The sequence below is a fragment of the Sinocyclocheilus grahami genome, unplaced genomic scaffold (assembly GCF_001515645.1).
Source record: "Sinocyclocheilus grahami isolate Dianchi unplaced genomic scaffold, SAMN03320097.WGS_v1.1 scaffold721.1, whole genome shotgun sequence".
In the NCBI taxonomy this organism is placed as follows: Eukaryota; Metazoa; Chordata; class Actinopteri; order Cypriniformes; family Cyprinidae; genus Sinocyclocheilus; species Sinocyclocheilus grahami.
The window spans coordinates 126,448-146,842 of record NW_015505900.1 but is presented as its reverse complement, the minus strand read 5'-3'; the positions used below and the strand labels follow the sequence as shown (position 1 = coordinate 146,842).

Below are 20,395 nucleotides of genomic sequence, written 5' to 3'. Positions count from 1 at the left end.
ACACACACACACACACACACACACACACACACGCTCACACATACAAGTATATATATATATTTTTTAAATGGAATAGCAGGAAGCAAATTTTCAGCTTCTGAAAGTTTATTTAAACCAGAACCGGAGCTGTTTTTTTTGTAGTTATTAGTAATAAGATTACAAAACCGTGGCTCTCAAAGCCAATATTTCAGCTAAATAATCAGAAAAAATATGTGTCTCTGTCATAAATTTATAAGACAAAACATTAGTTTTAAATTAAGTTAAGAAGCTAATAGATATATAAGCAAAGAAAGTCACATTTCTTGTAAAATTAGTTTTATCAAGCTGTTTTGCAGCTTCAGCAAATGATGTGTCAAAATATATTCCAGGTAATTACTGTTGACAGCGAAGTGCTTCCGCACTCTGAAACACTGAAACAAACGCAGAGCTATTATTTTGATAATTATATTGTTGTGAAGAATCAGATCCCCGTCTCACGGCGAAGAAGAAGACAAACCTCAGGGATTTAATATGAGCAGAAACACTAAGCACTGTAAATGTGACTGCTTTCAGAGCGTCTGAGGCGTGTGTCATAAATCTGAGGAGTTTTTAGGGCTGGTACAGACGGTTATTTCTCACACTGACAGCAGTGCACAGCTTTTATAACCACAGCGGAGACGAGAGCCGCTCCAGAACTCTGCTAAGCAGCTCTGCCGAACAGCACTTAACCCAATAACTAATATGACAACCTGAGCAGAGTCATTACGACCGGCCTCATGATTCAACACCGTCCCTGCATCGCTCTCCGAGAGAGATCACACTGATCACAGATCAGCAGAGCCAAGAGACACAAAACTGCATCACATTCACTGCAAAACTGATCGTGTGCTTCACTAGAACACACTATTTTAAATCAGTTAAAATAATTATATTACATTACATTACATTATATTATATTACTTTTGACCAGTAGTGCACAGTATTTGACAGATAAAGAGCAGTTAATCATAAATAATATATATATATATATATATATATATATATATGTGTGTGTGTGTGTGTGTGTGTGTGTGTGTGTGTGTCCACTACCGGTAAAAAGATATATACGATAATATAATAAAATTATATTGTATTATTTTAATAGTAAGAGAATACTATTAAGATTTTTAAATGTTTTTGAGTCTCTACTGCTCACTAAGTCTGCATTTATTTGATCAAAAATACAGTAAAAATTAATAAAATAAAATTAGTCATTTAAAAGTAGTAAAAGTAATAAAATTAAAATAAAAAAATGTATATATTTAAAATAAAATTTTTCTATTTTAATACATTTTCATCAATATATTTACAGTCATTATAGTTAACTAAAAATATAATTAAAAATTTTTAAATTTTACTAGAAATAAAATAAAAGTTAACTGATATAATATAATATAAAAAAAAAACATTTTATTTTAGTTAACTGCCAATACAACATTTCTTATTTTTCATTTGTTTAAACTGATGTACTAAAATAATTCAAGCTGAAATTAAAATTTATTTAAAACTATGTATACATAAAAACATAATAAATATGACAACAACTAAAAATTACTCAAACTTTAACTAAAATGAAAAAAACAAGCAAACAGAAAATATAAAAATGAAAAAGAACGTACAGAAGGAAGAATAGACATTTTTAAAAAGACAAAAAAAATGACAAAACACGACAAAATTACTAAGACTAAAATTAAAATAAATAAAACAGAAAAAGATAAAAATGTAAAAGAATAGAACATTCAGACAGAAAACAGCTATTTTAAATTGTAAAGGTATTTCACGTTTTTACTGTATTTTATCAAATAAATGCAACCTTGGTGAGGATTAAAAAAAAGCAATTATTCCAAACTTTTGAATGTATACTACCAAATGATCCTGAGTTTTTGTTTAAAATGAACATGAAATGCATTCACAATCTAATGCATTTGCTTCTGTGACATTTTTCTAAGTGAAACATGATATTTAATGAGAAGAAATGCAAGATGGGATTTCTTTCTTGATCACGTGACCCGGTCAGACACCGATGACAGCTGTATGTCAGGTGGTTGGTTGTGCTGAAAAATAAGAGAGAAATGAAAGTGCTGTCACATTTTCAGACTTATAATCACTTTTCATGCAATAGAAGACTCTTACCGGCTTGCTGAAATCAACACTGCGCTGCTTTCTTTATTAGTCTGGGCTGTAGGTTTTGGTTGAGTCGTCCCGTCAGTCGTGTCGATGAAGGCCGGCTGTTTTCCTCATCAAGGGCACTAAATCTCTGAATGAGACGCCGCTCGGGTTAATGGAATTAACCTGTTAAAATGTCCTAAAAGCTGCGTAAAAACAGGTGTAGATGACGGTGACCTGCAGTCATTCTGGAATTAAAGCGACTTCAAACTCAGCAGATGCTGAGAACAATATCAAATGCAAATAACTGTTTTTGAAATTGAAAATAATTAATCCAAACATTAATATGTACAAATAATTTCACTGATTAATCACATAAAAATGCTCAATTTTTGTCATAAAAAAGGAGAAGCTTCCAACTGTAAAGTGATGTAACTCGTGAAGGATCTTATGTTGCTGTAAATGCGACTTAACAACTAACTGATGATAAAATTAATTTAGTACTGTTTTTTTTATATATATATATATACAGTATAATTATCAATTTGTATCAGCTCAGTTTAGTCATTGCAGCCCTAGACCATAAAGTCAATGCATGCAACTCATGCAATTTTAATGTTTGCATACACACAAGGATACTGGAAAATTACTTCTTAGACTTAGAAATTATACACATTTTTTTATATATATATTTTACTTATGTATTTTAAATACATTATTATTGTTATTATATATAGAATTTTGTTTGCTTACCTTTGACATCTGCATGGAGCGTGGCACCAACAACATCAAGGTTGAATATTATTTATGTAACTTTTTAATATATATTTAAATGTTCATATTTTTTGCTTACTTTTGAGACCTGAATGATTACTAATGTGAGATGAATCTACTGTGAGATATCTTTATTTAGCTCAACTGGTAATGCACGGCATTAGCAACACCAGAACTATTAACAGACTATTTATATTTATTAATATATATTTATTTATATATACAGGTGCATCTCAATAAATTTGAATGTCGTGGAAAAGTTCATTTATTTCAGTAATTCAACTCAAATTGTGAAACTCGTGTATTAAATAAATTCAATGCACACAGACTGAAGTAGTTTAAGTATTTGGTTCTTTTAATTGTGATGATTTTGGCTCACATTTCACAAAAACCCACCAATTCACTATCTCAACAAATTACATAAGTAGTAAAACATTTTTAGTGAATTGTTGGCCTTCTGGAAAGTATGTTCATTTACTGTACATGTACTCAATACTTGGTAGGGGCTCCTTTTGCATGAATTACTGCATCAGTGCGGCGTGGCATGGAGACAATCAGCCTGTGGCACTGCTGAGGTGGTATGGAAGCCCAGGTTGCTTTGATAGCGGCCTTCAGGTCATCTGCATTGTTGGGTCTGGTGTCTCTCATCTTCCTCTTGACAATACCCCATAGATTCTCTGTGGTGTTCAGGTCAGGCGAGTTTGCTGGCCAGTCAAGCACAGTAACACCATGGTCATTTAACCAACTTTTGGTGCTTTTGGCAGAGTGGACAGGTGCCAAGTCCTGCTGGAAAATGAAATCAGCATCTTCAAAAAGCTTGTCAGCAGAAGGAAGCATGAAGTGCTCTAAAATTTCCTGGTAGATGGCTGCGTTGACTGTGGACTTCAGAAAACAGTTACTGTTATGCAGATGATACTCAACTATATTTCTTCGCGGCCCAGCGAAACATACCAATTTGGAAAACTAACAGAATGCATAGCCGATATAAAAAACTGGATGATTAGTAATTTCTTACTGCTAAATTCTGAAGAAAAAAAAAACACAGAGGTGTTAATTATAGGACCTAAAAACTCTGCATGTAATAACCTAGAACACTGTCTAACACTTGATGGCTGCTCTGTCAATTCTTCGTCATCAGCTAGGAACCTAGGTGTGCTATTTGATAGCAATCTTTCCTTCGAAAACCACGTTTCTAGCATTTTTCCATCTCAAAAATATATCTAAATTGCGACCTATGCTCTCAATGTCAAATGCAGAAATGTTAATTCATGCGTTCATGACCTCAAGGTTAGATTATTGTAATGCTTTATTGGGTGGTTGTTCTGCACGCTTAATAAACAAACTCCAGCTGGTCCAAAATGCAGCAGCTAGAGTTCTTACTAGAACCAGGAAGTATGAGCATATTAGCCCGGTTCTGTCAACACTGCACTGGCTCCCTATTAAACATCCTATAGATTTTAAAATACTGCTAACAATTAAATGCATGACAAAAAAAATTTATACTGGAACACAGAAGAACACTAAACACTGAAAAGGGCCAGAGCTACAGAACGTGAATAATGAAAATGATTTATTGACTGTGAACATTTGAATTGAAAAGCACAGAAACACATTATCACTCAGCAGGACTCACACACACACTGACCTTACTGTCTATATGAGGATTTATTACACACATTTATTCAGACATGCTACTTCAGTGACAGAAGTTCAGCTGCAGTATTAATGTCATGAAGAGAAAAGAAGAGACTCTACACTGTAAAATCGAATAGTGTACCTTATTTAGATATAATTAATTATCTTTAATTGTTATACTTACTAGGTTTTAATAAGTTGCAGCTAATTTCAAGGCGAATAAAACAATTTACTTACTGCTTTGAGTGACGCTTACTTAAAATATTCAAGTAGCCACAAAGGAACCAATGACATTAACACACCAGTGAGAGGCAGCCGTGCACTAATATGCTGTTAATGTGCAACAAAACAAATGAAGAAGAAACAAGGAAGGTTAGAGCATGTGCAACAAGCTTTTTTTCTTTCTTTTGTTGCCATTTTGTCAAGAAAAAAAATTTTTTTGAGGCGGCACGCTATTCTTAATAGACTTTTCACTCATTTCCTCCACTTCTGCAGTAATCTTTCTCTAGTTGCATTCACTCTTTTCCCAAAGTAATCTTGAATGTTAAATTGTCAATACAACTGAAAATTTTGGAGACAACATCACATAAGGTGACTTCATAAATGAATGTTGATTTTCTTAAATGCTTTTGTGTGAACTCACCGTCAGGGTGATTAGTGTTCCCTTTGGTTGGCCACTTGGAACTTTCTCTTCTTGTTGATACAGTGATGCAACATGAAATCAGTTATTTGGTTACAAGCAAAGATAAATAATAAATAGGTTGTTTTAAATAGGTGACCTAACTTTTACAATTTTATTGCTAACATTTTTCATGAACACCTTGTTAAGCTTTTTATTAGGTTGATGTAATCCTTCAATATTGGTGACAATATCTTGCAATCGACCCGCTCGAGTCAAACACAGACTTCAACATTCAGCGTGCAAAACACAACAATGGTAGCAATTACATTTTATTCATTTTTATTGTAAAAATAAAAAAAAAACATATTTGCTCTTTTTGTTGCGCTACTACTGACACAAAACAGCAAATAAAATTGTCAGCAAAAAAAAAAGTAAAACAAAGCAATTGCATAATATATTCATGCCGCAATGCAGTAATTCTGAGTATCTGTACTAAGTCAAGAGTACATGTAAGGTTAATTATAAAGTACTCTCTACAGTACTTTTTTAGTTACTAGAACTCTGGTGTAAGTGAGTTATAGTAACTAAGCATTTGTCAGTTCAACATAATATTCCTATTTCACTTCTTCAGTTGGTTTGCATGTTTTTTTTTAAAAGTAAGCCTTACTAATTAGATTTTACAGTGTATAACATATCACCGTTACTGATTTACCATGCAGCTCAAAGCATTATGGGTATAATCTCTCGTCAATCAATTCTGAGTCATCAACACAGTTCCACTGATGATCGTGTAGAAACCCAAAACCCAGCATAGAGCGGCTGAGTGAATGTGGTCTCAACTGTGTGGATGAGGCTCATTGTGTCAGAGACGCTGTAGAAGGACAGAGTTCCTGCACTGTGATCCACAAACACTCCTATTCTGCTGCTGATGGACTTTACAGGGAGATGAGTCACTATCTTATTGTGTATGAATGAGTAACTCGGGGGAGTGCAGTCCAAACCCCAGGACTCCTCATTATATCCAAACTTACTCTCATAACCCCGTCCCTTCCTGCCGATGCTCTTATATGACACTGACATACGCACTCCATGATGACCTCCACTCCACTGCAGCTCCCAGTAACAGCGTCCACACACACTCTCTCTACACAACACCTGACGAAACTCATCAAATCTGTCTGGATGATCAGGATATGGCTGCTCTGTTCTACTGCCAGTAATCACTCTGTTGCTCTCAGACAGATGGAGGCGTTTATATGCTGTGTTTGGATCCAGAGTGAGCTGACGGGAATCTGATGGAGATAAAAACACATCAGAATCAGGAATTATGAATCTGTTTGATCTTTTCATGCAGTTGAACTCTTCATGTTCAGTGCATCATCAGTGTCTCAGTACAAATGACCAGATATGCTGTGCAAATCATCATTTACATCAATTATAAAACTCTTCTTTCACCTTCTACAGGAAGAACATGAACACACTCAATGAGTTTTTCTGCTTGTTTTCTTACTGACTTACATTGTAGGAAGTCGTTCCTGGTTCTGGGAACAATGTTGGTGAATGTGACTGTGGAAATCAACAGACATGAACAGTGTGATTCTCATGATCCTGCATCCATTCCTAAGACATTTCTAATATGATGTTCTCCATGATATGAGATGATGATGGACTGGTTTCTGAGAGCAGATGAATCTCCAGGACTTTACCTCTGTCTGAGATCTTCTTGAGCTCCTCTTTGCAGAAATCCTCCAGTTTGTCTCTCAGCTGATGGACATATTCTCTCAGATCATCAGAAGAGAAGAGAGAACTGAAGGGATCGTCATTTACGTCTGTAGATTCAGGAGGTGCTGAGAGAGACTGGAAACTCTACAGAAAACAAATCAAAACTCATCAGCTTCACACTTCACCCAATAACCTAAACGAACATCAGATTTGAGTGGCTCTTGTTGACTTGACTGATCTTTAGTAGCTCACCTCAATCCAGCAATTTCACAGCATCAGCTTCATTCTTCTCATATATTACATTAGAGCTACTGATTCTAGTATTTGCCCCTTACACTGTATGTGAACTTTCTAGAAAATAGTTTGGATGAAAAACATCTGCCAAGAACATAAATGTCCATCTAACAGCTCAAGCACATCAATGGAGTCTCATTGTAGGGTTGAGTAGATTTGCTAAAAAAAAAGCAGCTCAAAGACTACAATTAGACTGACCATTATTTATAACTTTAGAGTAGTTAGTGACACTAAAACAAGGTGCTACAAATAATGCAGTGTTTGATTTTGCATAAAATTGTGCAATCGCAGAATCAAGAAATCCTGAAGTGACTGAACAATGCTTCAGCACATTGAAACCAAACAGAGCCTGACCATGTCTTAAAGGCATAGTTCACCCAAAAATGAACATTTTCTGTTAATTTACTCACCCTCTGGCCATCCAACATGTAAGTCATTTTTCTTTCTTCAGTAGAGCAGTAAAGAAGATTTTTAGCTGAAACCGTGGTCTTTAGTGATTCATAAAATGCAAGTCAGCAGCTTCCCGTCTTTGAGAATAATAAAAAAAGCATATCCAGGAACACAAAATTAATACCTGTGAACTCATTCAGCGCTCCAGTTCCTCCAACAGTCACTGAACTGAGGAAACAGTTCGACTGAAGACCGATAAGCTGCTGATATGTGCATGCATGAACCGAACACTTGAATGAAGGGAAGAAATGAATGTTTTTTATGGTTTCTCATTGTTTATGTAAAAAGGTGAGAGACTAGTTTATTCACTTTATATGCTCTAGACATAAGACATCCATGTTTCACATCATTACTGGGTGCTTTAATATTCTAATTGTGTGTACATTACGTCATTGCGTGATTATGTAAACGAACAAGTAAAGTGAACCGGTTCATTGAAATGAACTGTCTGAGAGAACTGGATTTCCATGTTGCCTGAGGGTCTGGATTACCAGTAATAATGATCAGTTTCTTGTGCAGACAGATCGTTACGCTTCATAAGACCGCAATATATTGTAAGGAGACACGCATATTCATTTTGTGTTTCCTGATTTGCTTTATTTTTATTCTCAAAAATGTGCAGCCACTGACTTGCTTTATATCTGTCACAATCTCCAGCTGGAGTGCCCATGAGCTCCTTTAGAGGGCACTCCATCCTTTACCTTTACCTTCTCACCCCAGATCTCGGACCTTCACCTTCTCACCCAATCCCTACTCCATTGTCACATCGCCCGTAACAGAAGACTCAACCATGCCTGGATCCAGCAGCTTTTCGAGTGTTTCCAGGCCAATCATGGACCCAGCAATCAGGTTAGTTTGCCTTCGCCAGGGAATGCATTCCTTTGAGGACCACATTCAAGACTTTCTGAGCCCAGAGCCTCCAGCTGTCATGGATGTCACGCCACAGTCTTCAGCCCTCATGGCCAAAGACATTTGGGGCTGATTTCCAGTTTGGCGGACCCACCGTTGGTTTTGGCTGGTTAAGCCATCCTGTGTGGTTGGGCTACACACTGCACTACTACTCCTCCTGAGCCTGCTCCAGTCCATGAATCCACTCCAGAACCTGCTCCGTTCTGTGGGTCTGGTCCGGAGCCCGCTCCAGTCCATGAGTCTGTTCCAGCTCCTCCCGAGGTGATGGCCTCTGCTGCAAAACCTCCCGAGTCTGTGGTGTCCACTTCAGCTCCTCTCTGAGCAGTGGCGCCCACTTCTGAACTGTCAACCTGTCCTGTCATGACCAAGGAGGCCATTCCAGAACTCTCTGCTTGCCCTGTTATGGCCAAAGATGCCATCTCTGAACTGTCTGTCTGTCCTGTTACAGCCACAGAGGCCGTTGTTAACGTCTCTGTGCTCTCTATTGCAGTCCTGCCTGATCCGCCGTGGTGGTTTCCTGGACCATCAGCTCCACTGAAGTGGTCCTCAGCACCATCAGCTCCACCATGGGGATCTTCGGTCCCATCTGCTCAGCTGTGGTGGTCCTCATCTCCTCCCTGGTGCTCTTCAGCTCCACCAGCTCCGCCTTTTTGGTCTTCAGCTTCGCCTGCTCTGTCCTGGTGGTCTTCGGCTCGCCCTGCTCTGCTGGCTCTGCCCTGTCTTCCTGCTCTGCCAGCTCCACCCTGGCTTCCTGCTCTGCCGGCTCCACCCTGTCTTCCTGCTCTGCCGGCTCCACCCTGACTTCCTGCTCTGCCGGCTCCGCCCTGGCTTCCTGCTCTGCCAGCTCCGCCCTGACTTCCTGTTCAGCTGGATCCACCCTGGATACCTGCTCCACTGGCTCTGCCTCAGTCTCCAGGTCCTCCAATTCAACAGGGACCTGGCCCTCCATCCCACCCCCTGTTCTGCCTCCGCTCCGCCTCCCTCCTGGACTTCTATGACCCTTTGGGGAGCCTCTGGAAGCCGCTCATTAAGGGGGGGGGGGGGGCTCTGTCATGATCTCCATCCCTTACCTTCACCTTCTCACCCCGGACTCCATTTCCCAGAAACCCCAGCCTAGGAACCGATTACGAACACACCTGTTTCCCATTAGGAGGACTATTTAAGTTGCACTCTCACACTCACACATTACTGAGTTTTGTTTAGCTGTTAAGAGACATTTCTAAGCATTTCCTTGTTTCCTTGCCTTTGTGTTTTTGTCTTTGGATTGTTCCCTGGTTTGTGATTGTTTGCTGCCTGCTCTGACCAATGCTGTTATTTGGATTACTCTTTTGTTTTGCTCTTGGACATAGTTGTTTGACTCTGCCTGTTTCAACTACTCTCTTTAATAAAGCTTGCACTTGGATCCCTTACTCGGTTGTCATGCCGCCCAATCACTAAGGAACTGAGTTTCAGTTAAAAACTAATTATTTGCGACACCTTGAATTTTTGTCTGAAATCCTTGTGGGACTGATTGCTAATATACAGCTTTGAAGATATCTACTTTGAAGATGTCCTGATCCAATTTTTAAAAAGTTGAAAAGTTAGTGAAGTTTTGAACTGTGGCACTAGTTGTGTCCTGTCACTGCAGGATCTCACTCAAGTCCACTATGATCCTATTCTTTTAGATCTCTGTTACCTGCAGGAACTGGCTGTGATCCTGTGTGTGTGAAAGCTGCTCCAGCTCAGCGTCTCTCCTCCTCAGATCATTGATCTCCTGCTCCAGTCGCTCCAGTCGTCCTTCAGCTTGACTCACTTCAGCCTTTTCTTGATCTCTGATATCAGGAATCAGGAGCCGTACCAGCTCAGAGCAGCGTCTCTTAGTGGAGAAGATGAGCTCAGTAAAGATCCTCTCACTGTCCTCCACTGCTGTCTGTGCAGAGCGCTGTTAGGACACACAGTGATTCAGCTTCAGTGGGACTGAAAGAGGAGAGTCTGAACTGAGACAAACTTCTCTTCTTCTCCAGACTCACCTTATGAGACTCCACAGCCTCTCTCAGCTGCTGAAAATCTTTCTCTCTCTGCTGGGACATCTTCTGCATCTCTTTCAGCTGCTTCTGCAGGACAAATGGATGATAGTAAATATTACAGAAAACTACTGGCTCTAAATCATCATGTGAAAAGATGAATCCAGTAAAAGTGGAACTGATAACCAATGGCTGTAGGTTCAAAGTCTAGAAAGGATGATTGATTGTTTACCACCATTGTACACAAATTAACATGGAGATATAAGCTTGTTTCACACCACAAGTGTAAGCGCTAGTTTTAAATACCTGTGTCTCTGTCCTCTGTGCTGCAACTGATACAGAGTCGTGTTTTTTATGCTCATATTTTGTACACAGCTCACAAATGCATTGTTGGTCAGTAATACAGAACATTTCCAGATGTTTCTCATGTTTCTGGCAGATCATCTCCTGCAGTCGTCCAGTGGCATCAATCACTTTGTGTGGTTTACGTGAATGAAACTCCTCATGACGGTCAAAATGAGTTTGACAGTAAGATTCCTAGCTAAAGCAGGTCTTGGACTGAAGGTCTGTCTGCACTGAGGGCAGCTGTAGACTCTCATCTGACCCTCATGATCCCAGCGGTCTGTAATACAGTTCTCACAGTAACTGTGTCCACACTGGATGGTCACTGGATCATTCAGGAGATCCAGACACACTGTACACGAGAGCTCACCCTGAGAAAATCTGACTTCTGCCATTTTACTGCATGAATACAGAGACACACAACAGCTCAACTACACTTTCACTTTCTTTTTCCCTTAAGTCATGTGATTCCTGTTTCCTGGTAGTTTAGAATATGTATAGAGAAATACCCTAACTCCCCCATCAAATAAAAAAAAATCACAGGGAGATGAGTCACTATCTTATTGTGTATGAATGAGTAACTCGGGTGAGTGCAGTCCAAACCCCAGGACTCCTCATTATATCCAAACTTACACTCATAACCCCGTCCCTTCCTGTTGATGCTCTTATATGACACTGACATACGCACTCCATAATCACCTCCACTCCACTGCAGCTCCCAGTAACAGCGTCCACACACAGTCTCTCTACACAACACCTGAGACATATCATCAAATCTGTCTGGATGATCAGGATACGACTGGACTGTTCTACTGCCAGTAATCACTCTGTTGCTCTCAGACAGATGGAGGCGTTTATATGCTGTGTTTGGATCCAGAGTGAGTTGACAGGAATCTGATGGAGATAAAACACATCAGAATCAGAAATTATGAATCTGTTTGATCTTTTCATGCAGCTGAACTCTTCATGTTTAGTGCATCATCAGTGTCTCAGTACAGATGACCGGATATCTCGTGCAAATCATCATTTACATCATCAATTATAAAACTCTTCTTTCACCTTCTACAGGAAGAACATGAACACACTCAGTGAGTTTTTCTGATTGTTTTCTTACTGACTTACATTGTAGGAAGTCGTTCCTGGTTCTGGGAACAATGTTGGTGAATGTGACTGTGGAAATCAACAGACATGAACAGTGTGATTCTCATAATCCTGCATCCATTCCTAAGACATTTCTAATGTGATGTTCTCCATGATATGAGATAATGATGGACTGGTTTCTGAGAGCAGATGAATCTCCAGGACTTTACCTCTGTCTGAGACCTTCTTGAGCTCCTCTTTGCAGAAATCCTCCAGTTTGTCTCTCAGCTGATGGACATATTCTCTCAGATCATCAGAAGAGAAGAGAGAACTGAAGGGATCGTCATTTACATCTGTAGATTCAGGAGGTGCTGAGAGAGACTGGAAACTCTACAGAAAACAAATCAAAACTCATCAGCTTCACACTTCACCCAATAACCTAAACGAACATCAGATTTGAGTGGCTCTTGTTGACTTGACTGATCTTTAGTAACTCACCTCAATCCAGCACTTTCACAGCATCAGCTTCATTCTTCTCATATATTACATTAGAGCTACTGATTCTAGTATTTGCCCCTTACACTGTATGTGAACTTTCTAGAAAATAGTTTGGATGAAAAACATCTGCCAAGAACATAAATGTCCATCTAACAGCTCAGGCACATCAATGGAGTCTCATTGTAGGGTTGAGTAGATTTGCTAAAAAAAAAAAGCAGCTCAAAGACTACGATTAGACTGACCATTATTTATAACTTTAGAGTAGTTAGTGACACTAAAACAAGTCAAACAAACATGACGCTGTATATTATCAATCAGTTTCATCAGGATTTCAAACAAAAATGCAAGGTGCTACAAATAATGCAGTGTTTGATTTTGCATAAAATTGTGCAATCGCAGAATCAAGAAATCCTGAAGTGACTGAACAATGCTTCAGCGCATTGAAACCAAACAGAACCTGACCATGTCTTAAAGGTATAGTTCACCCAAAAATGAACATTTTCTGTTAATTTGCTCACCCCCAGGCCATCCAACATGTAGGTCTTTTTTTCTTCTTCAGTAGAGCAGTAAAGAAGATTTTTAGCTGAAACCGTGGTCCTTAGTGATTCATAAAATGCAAATCAGCGGCTTCCCGTCTTTGAGAATAAATAAAAAGCATATCTAGGAACATGAAATTAATAGCTGTGAACTCATTCAGCACTCCAGTTCCTCCAACAGTCACTGAACTGAGGAAACTGTTCGACTGAAGCTGCTGATATGTGAATGCGTGAACCGAACACTTGAATGTTCGGTTCATGAAAGGGAAGAAATTAAGGTTACACTTTATTTCGATAGTCCACTTTAGACATTCTACTAACTATAAGTAACTTTGTAACTACATGTCAACTAATTCTCATTAATTTGCAAATACATGTCTACTAACTCTCAGAGTAGACTTTTAGGGTAGGTTTAGGGTTAGTAGAATAAGTTGACAAAGAAAGTGTTAGAAGATATTAAGCAGACAGTCTACTAATACTCTACTAACTGCTAGTTGACATGTAGTTGCAAAGTTACTTACTGTTAATAGAATGTCTAAAGTGGACTCTCGAAATAAAGTGTTACCGAAATGAAGGTTTTTTATGGTTTCTCATTGTTTATGTAAAAAGGTGAGAGACTAGTTTATTCACTTTATATGCTCTAGACATAAGACATCCATGTTTCACATAATTATTGGGTGCTTTAATATTCTAATTGTGTATACATTACGCCATTGCGTAATTATGTAAATGAACTAGTGAAGTGAACCGGTTCATTGAAATGACCTTTCGGGCTGATTTCCAGTTTGGAGGACCCACCGCTGGTTTCGGCTGGTTAAGCCATCCTGTGTGTTTGGGCTACACACTGCACTACTACTCCTGAGCCTGCTCCAGTCCATGAATCCACTCCAGAACCTGCTACGGTCTTTGGGTCTGTTACGGAGCCCGCTCCAGTCCATAAGACTGCTCCAGCTCCTCCCAAGGTGACGGCCTCTGCTGCAAAACCTCCCGAGTCTGTGGTGTCCACTTCAGCTCCTCTCTGAGCAGTGGCGCCTACTTCTGAACTCTCAACCTGTCCTTTCACGACCAAGGAGGCTGTTCCTGAACTCTCAGCTTGTCCTGTTATGGCCAAAGATGCCGTCTCTGAACTGTCTGTCTGTCCTGTTACAGCCACAGAGGCCGTTGTTAACCTCTCTGTGCTCTCTATTGCAGTGCTGCCTGATCAGCTGTGGTGGTCTCCTGCACCATCAGCTCCACTAAAGTGGTCCTCAGCACCATCAGCTCCACCGTGGGGATCTTCGGTCCCATCTGCTCAGCTGTGGTGGTCCTCATCGCCGCCCTGGTGCTCTTCAGCTCCACTAGCTCCGCCCTTTTGGTCTTCAGCTTCGCCTGCTCTGTCCTGGTGGTCTTTGGCTCGCCCTGCTCTGCTGGCTCGGCCCTGTCTTCCTGCTCTGCCGGCTCCACCCTGGTTTCCTGCTCTGCCGGCTCCACCCTGTCTTCCTGCTCTGCCGGTTCCACCCTGGCTTCCTGCTCTGCAGGCTCCGCCCTGACTTCCTGCTCTGCCGGCTCCACCCTGTCTCCCTGCTCTGCCGGCTCCACCCTGTCTCCCTGCTCTGCAGGCTCCGCCCTGACTTCCTGCTCTGCTGGCTCCGGTGGCTCCGCCCTGTCTTCCTGCTCTGCCGGCTGCACAATCTCCATCCCTTACCTTCCCCTTCTCACCCCGGACTCCATTTCCCAGAAACCCCAGCCTTGGAACTGATTACGAACACAACAGTTTCCCATTAGGAGGACTATTTAAGTTGCACTCTCACACTCACACATTACTGAGTTTTGTTTAGCTGTTAAGATACATTTCTAAGCATTTCCTTGTTTCCTTGCCTTTGTGTTTTTGTCTTTGGATTGTTCCCTGGTTTGTGAATGTTTGCTGCCTGCCCTGACCAGTGCTGTTATTTGGATTACTCTTTTGTTTTGCCCTGGGACATAGTTGTTTGACCCTGCCTGTTTCAAGTACTCTCTTTAATAAAGCTTGCACTTGGATCCCTTACTCGGTTGTCATGCCGCCCAATCACTAAGGAACACAGTTTCAGTTAAAAAAAAAATTATTTGCAACACTGATTGCTAACATGCAGCTTTGAAGATATATACTTTGAAGATGTCCTGATCCAATTTTTAAAAAGTTAAAAAGTTAGTGAAGTTTTAAACTGTGGCACTAGTTGTGTCCTGTCACTGCAGGATCTCACTCAAGTCCACTATGATCCTATTCTTTTAGATCTCTGTTACCTGCAGGAACTGGCTGTGATCCTGTGTGTGTGAAAGCTGTTCCAGCTCAGCGTCTCTCCTCCTCAGATCATTGATCTCCTGCTCCAGTCGCTCCAGTCGTCCTTCAGCTTGACTCACTTCAGCCTTTTCCTGATCTCTGATATCAGGAATCAGGAGCCGTACCAGCTCAGAGCAGCGTCTCTTAGTGGAGAAGATGAGCTCAGTAAAGATCCTCTCACTGTCCTCCACTGCTGTCTGTGCAGAGCGCTGTTAGGACACACAGTGATTCAGCTTCAGTGGGACTGAAAGAGGAGAGTCTGAACTGAGACAAACTTCTCTTCATCTCCAGACTCACCTTATGAGACTTCACAGCTTCTCTCAGCTGCTGAAGATCTTTCTCTCTCTGCTGGGACGTCTTCTGCGTCTCTTTCAGCTGCTTCTGCAGGACAAATGGATGATAGTAAATATTACAGAAAACTACTGGCTCTAAATCATCATGTGAACAGATGAATCCAGTAAAAGTGGAACTGATAACCAATGGCTGTAGGTTCAAAGTCTAGAAAGGATGATTGATTGTTTACCACCATTGTACACGAATTAACATGGAGATATAACCGTGTTTCACATGACAAGTGTAAGCGCTAGTTTTAAATACCTGTTTCTCCGTCCTCTGTGCTGCAGCTGATACAGTGTCGTGGTTTTTATGCTCATATTTTGTACACAGCTCACAAATGCATTGTTGGTCAGTACAGTTCTCACAGTAACTGTGTCCACACTGGATGGTCACTGGATCCTTCAGGAGATCCAGACACACTGTACACGAGAGCTCACCCTGAGAAAATCTTGCTTCTGCCATTTTACTGCATGAATACAGAGACACACAACAGCTCAACTACACTTTCACTTTCTTTTTCCCTTAAGTCATGTGATTCCTGTTTCCCCGTAAGAGCCACCTAAAGGCGGAGTTCTCCCCCATTTTCCAAAATGAAATTCAGGCCCATAACACTCCTATTCTGCTGCTGATGGACTTTACAGGGAGATGAGTCACTATCTTATTGTGTATGAATGAGTAACTTGAGGGAGTGCAGTTCAAACCCCAGGACTCCTCATTATATCCAAACTTCAAGCACATCAATGGAGTCTCATTGTAGGGTTGAGTAGATTTGCTAAAAAAAAAAGCAGCTCAAAGACTACGATTAGACTGACCATTATTTATAACTTTAGAGCAGTTAGTGACACTAAAACAAGTCAAACAAACATGATGGAGTATATTATCAATCAGTTTCATCAGGATTTCAAACAAAAATGCAAGGTGCTACAAATAATGCAGTGTTTGATTTTGCATAAAATTGTGCAATCGCAGAATCAAGAAATCCTGAAGTGACTGAACAATGCTTCAGCGCATTGAAACCAAACAGAACCTGACCATGTCTTAAAGGTATAGTTCACCAAAAAATAAAAATTTTCTGTTAATTTACTCACCCTCAGGCCATCCAACATGTAGGTCTTTTTTTTTTCTTCAGTAGAGCAGTAAAGAAGATTTTTAGCTGAAAGAACATAAATGTCCATCTAACAGCTCAAGCACATCAATGGAGTCTCATTGTAGGGTTGAGTAGATTTGCTAAAAAAAAAAAAAGATCAAAGACTACGATTAGACTGACCATTATTTATAACTTTAGAGCAGTTAGTGACACTAAAACAAGTCAAACAAACATGATGGAGTATATTATCAATCAGTTTCATCAGGATTTCAAACAAAAATGCAAGGTGCTACAAATAATGCAGTGTTTGATTTTGCATAAAATTGTGCAATCGCAGAATCAAGAAATCCTGGAGTGACTGAACAATGCTTCAGCGCATTGAAACCAAACAGAACCTGACCATGTCTTAAAGGTATAGTTCACCAAAAAATAAAAATTTTCTATTAATTTACTCACCCTCAGGCCATCCAACATGTAGGTCTTTTTTTTTCTTCAGTAGAGCAGTAAAGAAGATTTTTAGCTGAAACCGTGGTCCTTAGTGATTCATAAAATGCAAGTCAGCGGCTTCCCATCTTTGAGAATACAAAAAAGCATATCTAGGAACATGAAATTAATACCTGTGAACTCATTCAGCGCTCCAGTTCCTCCAACAGTCACTGAACTGAAGAAACTGTTTGACTGAAGACCAATAAGCTGCTGATATGTGCATGCGTGAACCGAACACTTGAATGAAGGGAAGAAATGAATGTTTTTTATGTTTTCTCATTGTTTATGTAAAAAGGTGAGAGACTAGTTTATTCACTTTATATGCTCTAGACATAAGACATCCATGTTTCACATCATTATTGGGTGCTTTATTATTCTAATTATGTGTACATTACGTCATTGCGTGATTATGTAAATGAACTAGTGAAGTGAACCGGTTCATTGAAATGAACTGTCTGAGAGAACTGGATTTCCATGTTGCCTTAGGGTCTGGATTACCGGTAATAATGATCAGTTTCTTGTGCAGACAGATCGTTACACTTCATAAGACCTCAATATATTGTCAGGAGCCACGGGTATTAATTTTGTGTTTCCTGATTTGCTGTATCTTTATTCTCAAAAATGTGCAGCCACTGACTTGCATTATATCTGTCACAATCTCCAGCTGGAGTGCCCATGAGCTCCTTTAGAGGGCACTCCATCCTTTACCTTCACCTTCTCACCCCAGATCTCGGACCTTCACCTTCTCACCCAATCCCTGCTTTGTTGTCACATCGCCCGTAACAGAAGACTCAACCATGCCTGGATCCAGCAGCTTTTAGAGTGTTTCCAGGCCAATCATGGAGCCAGCAATCAGGTTAGTTTGCCTTCGTCAGGGAATGCATTCCTTCGAGGACCACATTCAAGACTTTCTGAGCCCAGAGCCTCCAGCTGTCATGGCTGTCACGCCACAGTCTTCAGCCCTCATGGCCAAACACATTTGGGGCTGATTTCCAGTTTGGAGGACCCACCGCTGGTTTCGGCTGGTTAAGCCATCCTGTGTGTTTGGGCTACACACTGCACTACTACTCCTCCTGAGCCTGGTCCAGTCCATGAATCCACTCCAGAACCTGCTCCAGTCTGTGGGTCTGGTCCGGAGCCCGCTCCAGTCTATGAGACTGCACCAGCTCCTCCCGAGGTGATGGCCTTTGCTGCAAAACCGCCCGAGTCTGTGGTGTCCACTTCAGCTCCTCTCTGGGCAGTGGCGCCCACTTCTGAACTCTCAACCTGTCCTGTCATGACCAAGGAGGCCATTCCTGAACTCTCAGCTTGTCTTGTCATGACCAAGGAGGCCATTCCAGAACTCTCTGCTTGCCCTGTTATGGCCAACGATGCCATCTCTGAACTGTCTGTCTGTCCTGTTACAGCCACAGAGGCCGTTGTTAACCTCTCTGTGCTCTCTATTGCAGTCCTGCCTGATCCGCCATGGTGATTTCCTGCACCATCAGCTCCACTGAAGTGGTCCTCAGCACCATCAGCTCCACCGTGGGGATCTTCGATCCCATCTGCTCAGCTGTGGTGGTCCTCATCGCCGCCCTGGTGCTCTTCAGCTCCACTAGCTCCGCCCTTTTGGTCTTCAGCTTCGTCTGCTCTGTCCTAGTGGTCTTCGGCTCGCCCTGCTGGCTCCGCCCTGTCTTCCTGCTCTGCCAGCTCCACCCTGGCTTCCTCCTCTGCCGGCTTCGCTCTGGCACCTTGCTCCACTGGCTCTGCCTCAGTCTCCAGGTCCTCCAATTCCTCAGGGACCTGGCCCTCCATCCCACCCCCTGTTCTGCCTCTGCTCCACCTCCCTCCTGGACTTCTATGACCCTTTGGGGAGCCTCTGGAAACCGCTCATTAAGAGGGGGGGGGGCCTCTGTCACGCTCTCCATCCCTTACCTTCACCTTCTCACCCCGGACTCCATTTCCCAGAAACCCCAGCCTAGGAACTAATTACGAATACACCTGTTTCCCATTAGGAGGTCTATTTAAGTTGCACTCTCAAACTCACACATTGCTGAGTCTTGTTTAGCTGTTAAGAGACATTTCTAAGCATTTCCTTGCCTTTGTGTTTTTGTCTTTGGATTGTTCCCTGGTTTGTGATTGTTTGCTGCCTGCCCTGACCAATGCTGTTATTTGGATTACTCTTTTGTTTTGCTCTTGGACATAGTTGTTTGACCCTGCCTGTTTCAACTACTCTCTTTAATAAAGCTTGCACTTGGATCCCTTATGCCGAGTTCATACTGCACGATTTTCAAATTCGTCGGATCGCCGTTTGTTTCACACTGCGTGACTATCTGGGGTAGCATTCAGTTGCTGCTGTGTTCACATTGCACGATGGATTGGCGACAGGAGGTTTCACATTGCATGACTTCACAATAGGAAGAATCGCCGACAGTTCTGTCTGGTGCAGGGTTGTGAGGTTTTCGCTACAAAACCCGCCAAATTACTACTCAAAACTAGCCTGAAAATAGCCCAATTGCTTTCGAGGGGGTCCCACAGTAAATTCGGGGGTTCACATTCGGGGGTAAAATAAAAATTTTTTTGGTGGGGTTCTCCTGGTACAATTCACATTCCAGGGCCTAAATATCACGTTATTGGGGTCGCTTCAACCTGCTGACATAAAAATCAACCGGCGGCAATCGCGGATTTGGCAACACTGGTCCGCAAACTACGTTTCACTCCTCCCCGAACTTCCCGCTGCCCTGTATCTTGGTCTCTCATTGGCTGTAGGTCATCGCCGATGTGTTTTTCAGTCAGAAATCATTGCACAGAGCGTGATTATCATTGCCAACAGCTCCAGATATTTAGCATGCCAAATATTTCGCGGGCGTCGGCGACGTTTCCCTTAGATCGCGTCTTTGATAAATCACACTGCGTGATTGTCACTCGCGTGAACGAGCACCGATTTGCCTCCGATTTTGGGCATTTGTCGGCGATTTCGCAAAACCTGTCGGCGAGTGAAAAATCGGGCTACAATTGTGCAGTGTGAACTCGGCATTACTCCGTTGTCATGCCGCCCAATCACTAAGGAACACAGTTTCAGTTAAAAACTAAATATTTGCGACACCTTGAATATTTGTCTCAAATCCTTGTGGGACTGATTGCTAATATATAGCTTTGAAGATATATACTTTGAAGATCACCTGATCCAATTTTTTAAAAGTTGAAAAGTTAGTGAAGTTT

The 20,395-nt window shown here is 41.3% G+C and overlaps 2 protein-coding genes across 2 annotated transcripts; both read right to left on the bottom strand.

Moving 5' to 3' along the window:
- Positions 1-5,048: 5,048 nt before the first annotated feature.
- On the bottom strand, positions 5,049-11,143 carry LOC107560348 (tripartite motif-containing protein 16-like). Its single transcript, XM_016244497.1, has 8 exons — positions 11,138-11,143; positions 10,840-11,070; positions 10,540-10,623; positions 10,206-10,451; positions 6,862-7,021; positions 6,674-6,721; positions 6,312-6,447; positions 5,049-5,094 (listed from the first exon to the last, which is right to left on the bottom strand). Exons 1-8 carry the CDS (start codon positions 11,141-11,143, stop codon positions 5,049-5,051), a joined length of 957 nt encoding a protein of 318 aa, XP_016099983.1.
- A 192-nt stretch (positions 11,144-11,335) lies between these two features.
- Positions 11,336-17,993, bottom strand: LOC107560347 (tripartite motif-containing protein 16-like). The gene is made up of 7 exons (XM_016244496.1): positions 17,917-17,993; positions 15,883-15,991; positions 15,583-15,666; positions 15,249-15,494; positions 12,186-12,345; positions 11,998-12,045; positions 11,336-11,769 (listed from the first exon to the last, which is right to left on the bottom strand). The coding sequence occupies exons 1-7, from the start codon at positions 17,991-17,993 to the stop codon at positions 11,336-11,338; spliced, it is 1,158 nt and encodes a 385-aa protein (XP_016099982.1).
- Between the last annotated feature and the right edge of the window lie 2,402 nt (positions 17,994-20,395).

Coding starts and splice junctions, on each gene's coding strand:
- LOC107560347 (XM_016244496.1), bottom strand. CDS start 17,993: ATGGTTGAGTCTTCTGTTACGGGCGATGTGACAACAAAGCAGGGATTG. Junction 12,046..12,185: donor CAAGAAGGTCTCAGACAGAG/GTAAAGTCCTGG, acceptor TGATTTCCACAG/TCACATTCACCAACATTGTT. Junction 11,770..11,997: donor CAGGAACGACTTCCTACAAT/GTAAGTCAGTAA, acceptor TATCTCCATCAG/ATTCCTGTCAACTCACTCTG.
- LOC107560348 (XM_016244497.1), bottom strand. Junction 6,448..6,673: donor CAGGAACGACTTCCTACAAT/GTAAGTCAGTAA, acceptor TATCTCCATCAG/ATTCCCGTCAGCTCACTCTG. Junction 5,095..6,311: donor AGATTTGATGAGTTTCGTCA/GGTGTTGTGTAG, acceptor CAAAATTTTCAG/TTGTATTGACAATTTAACAT.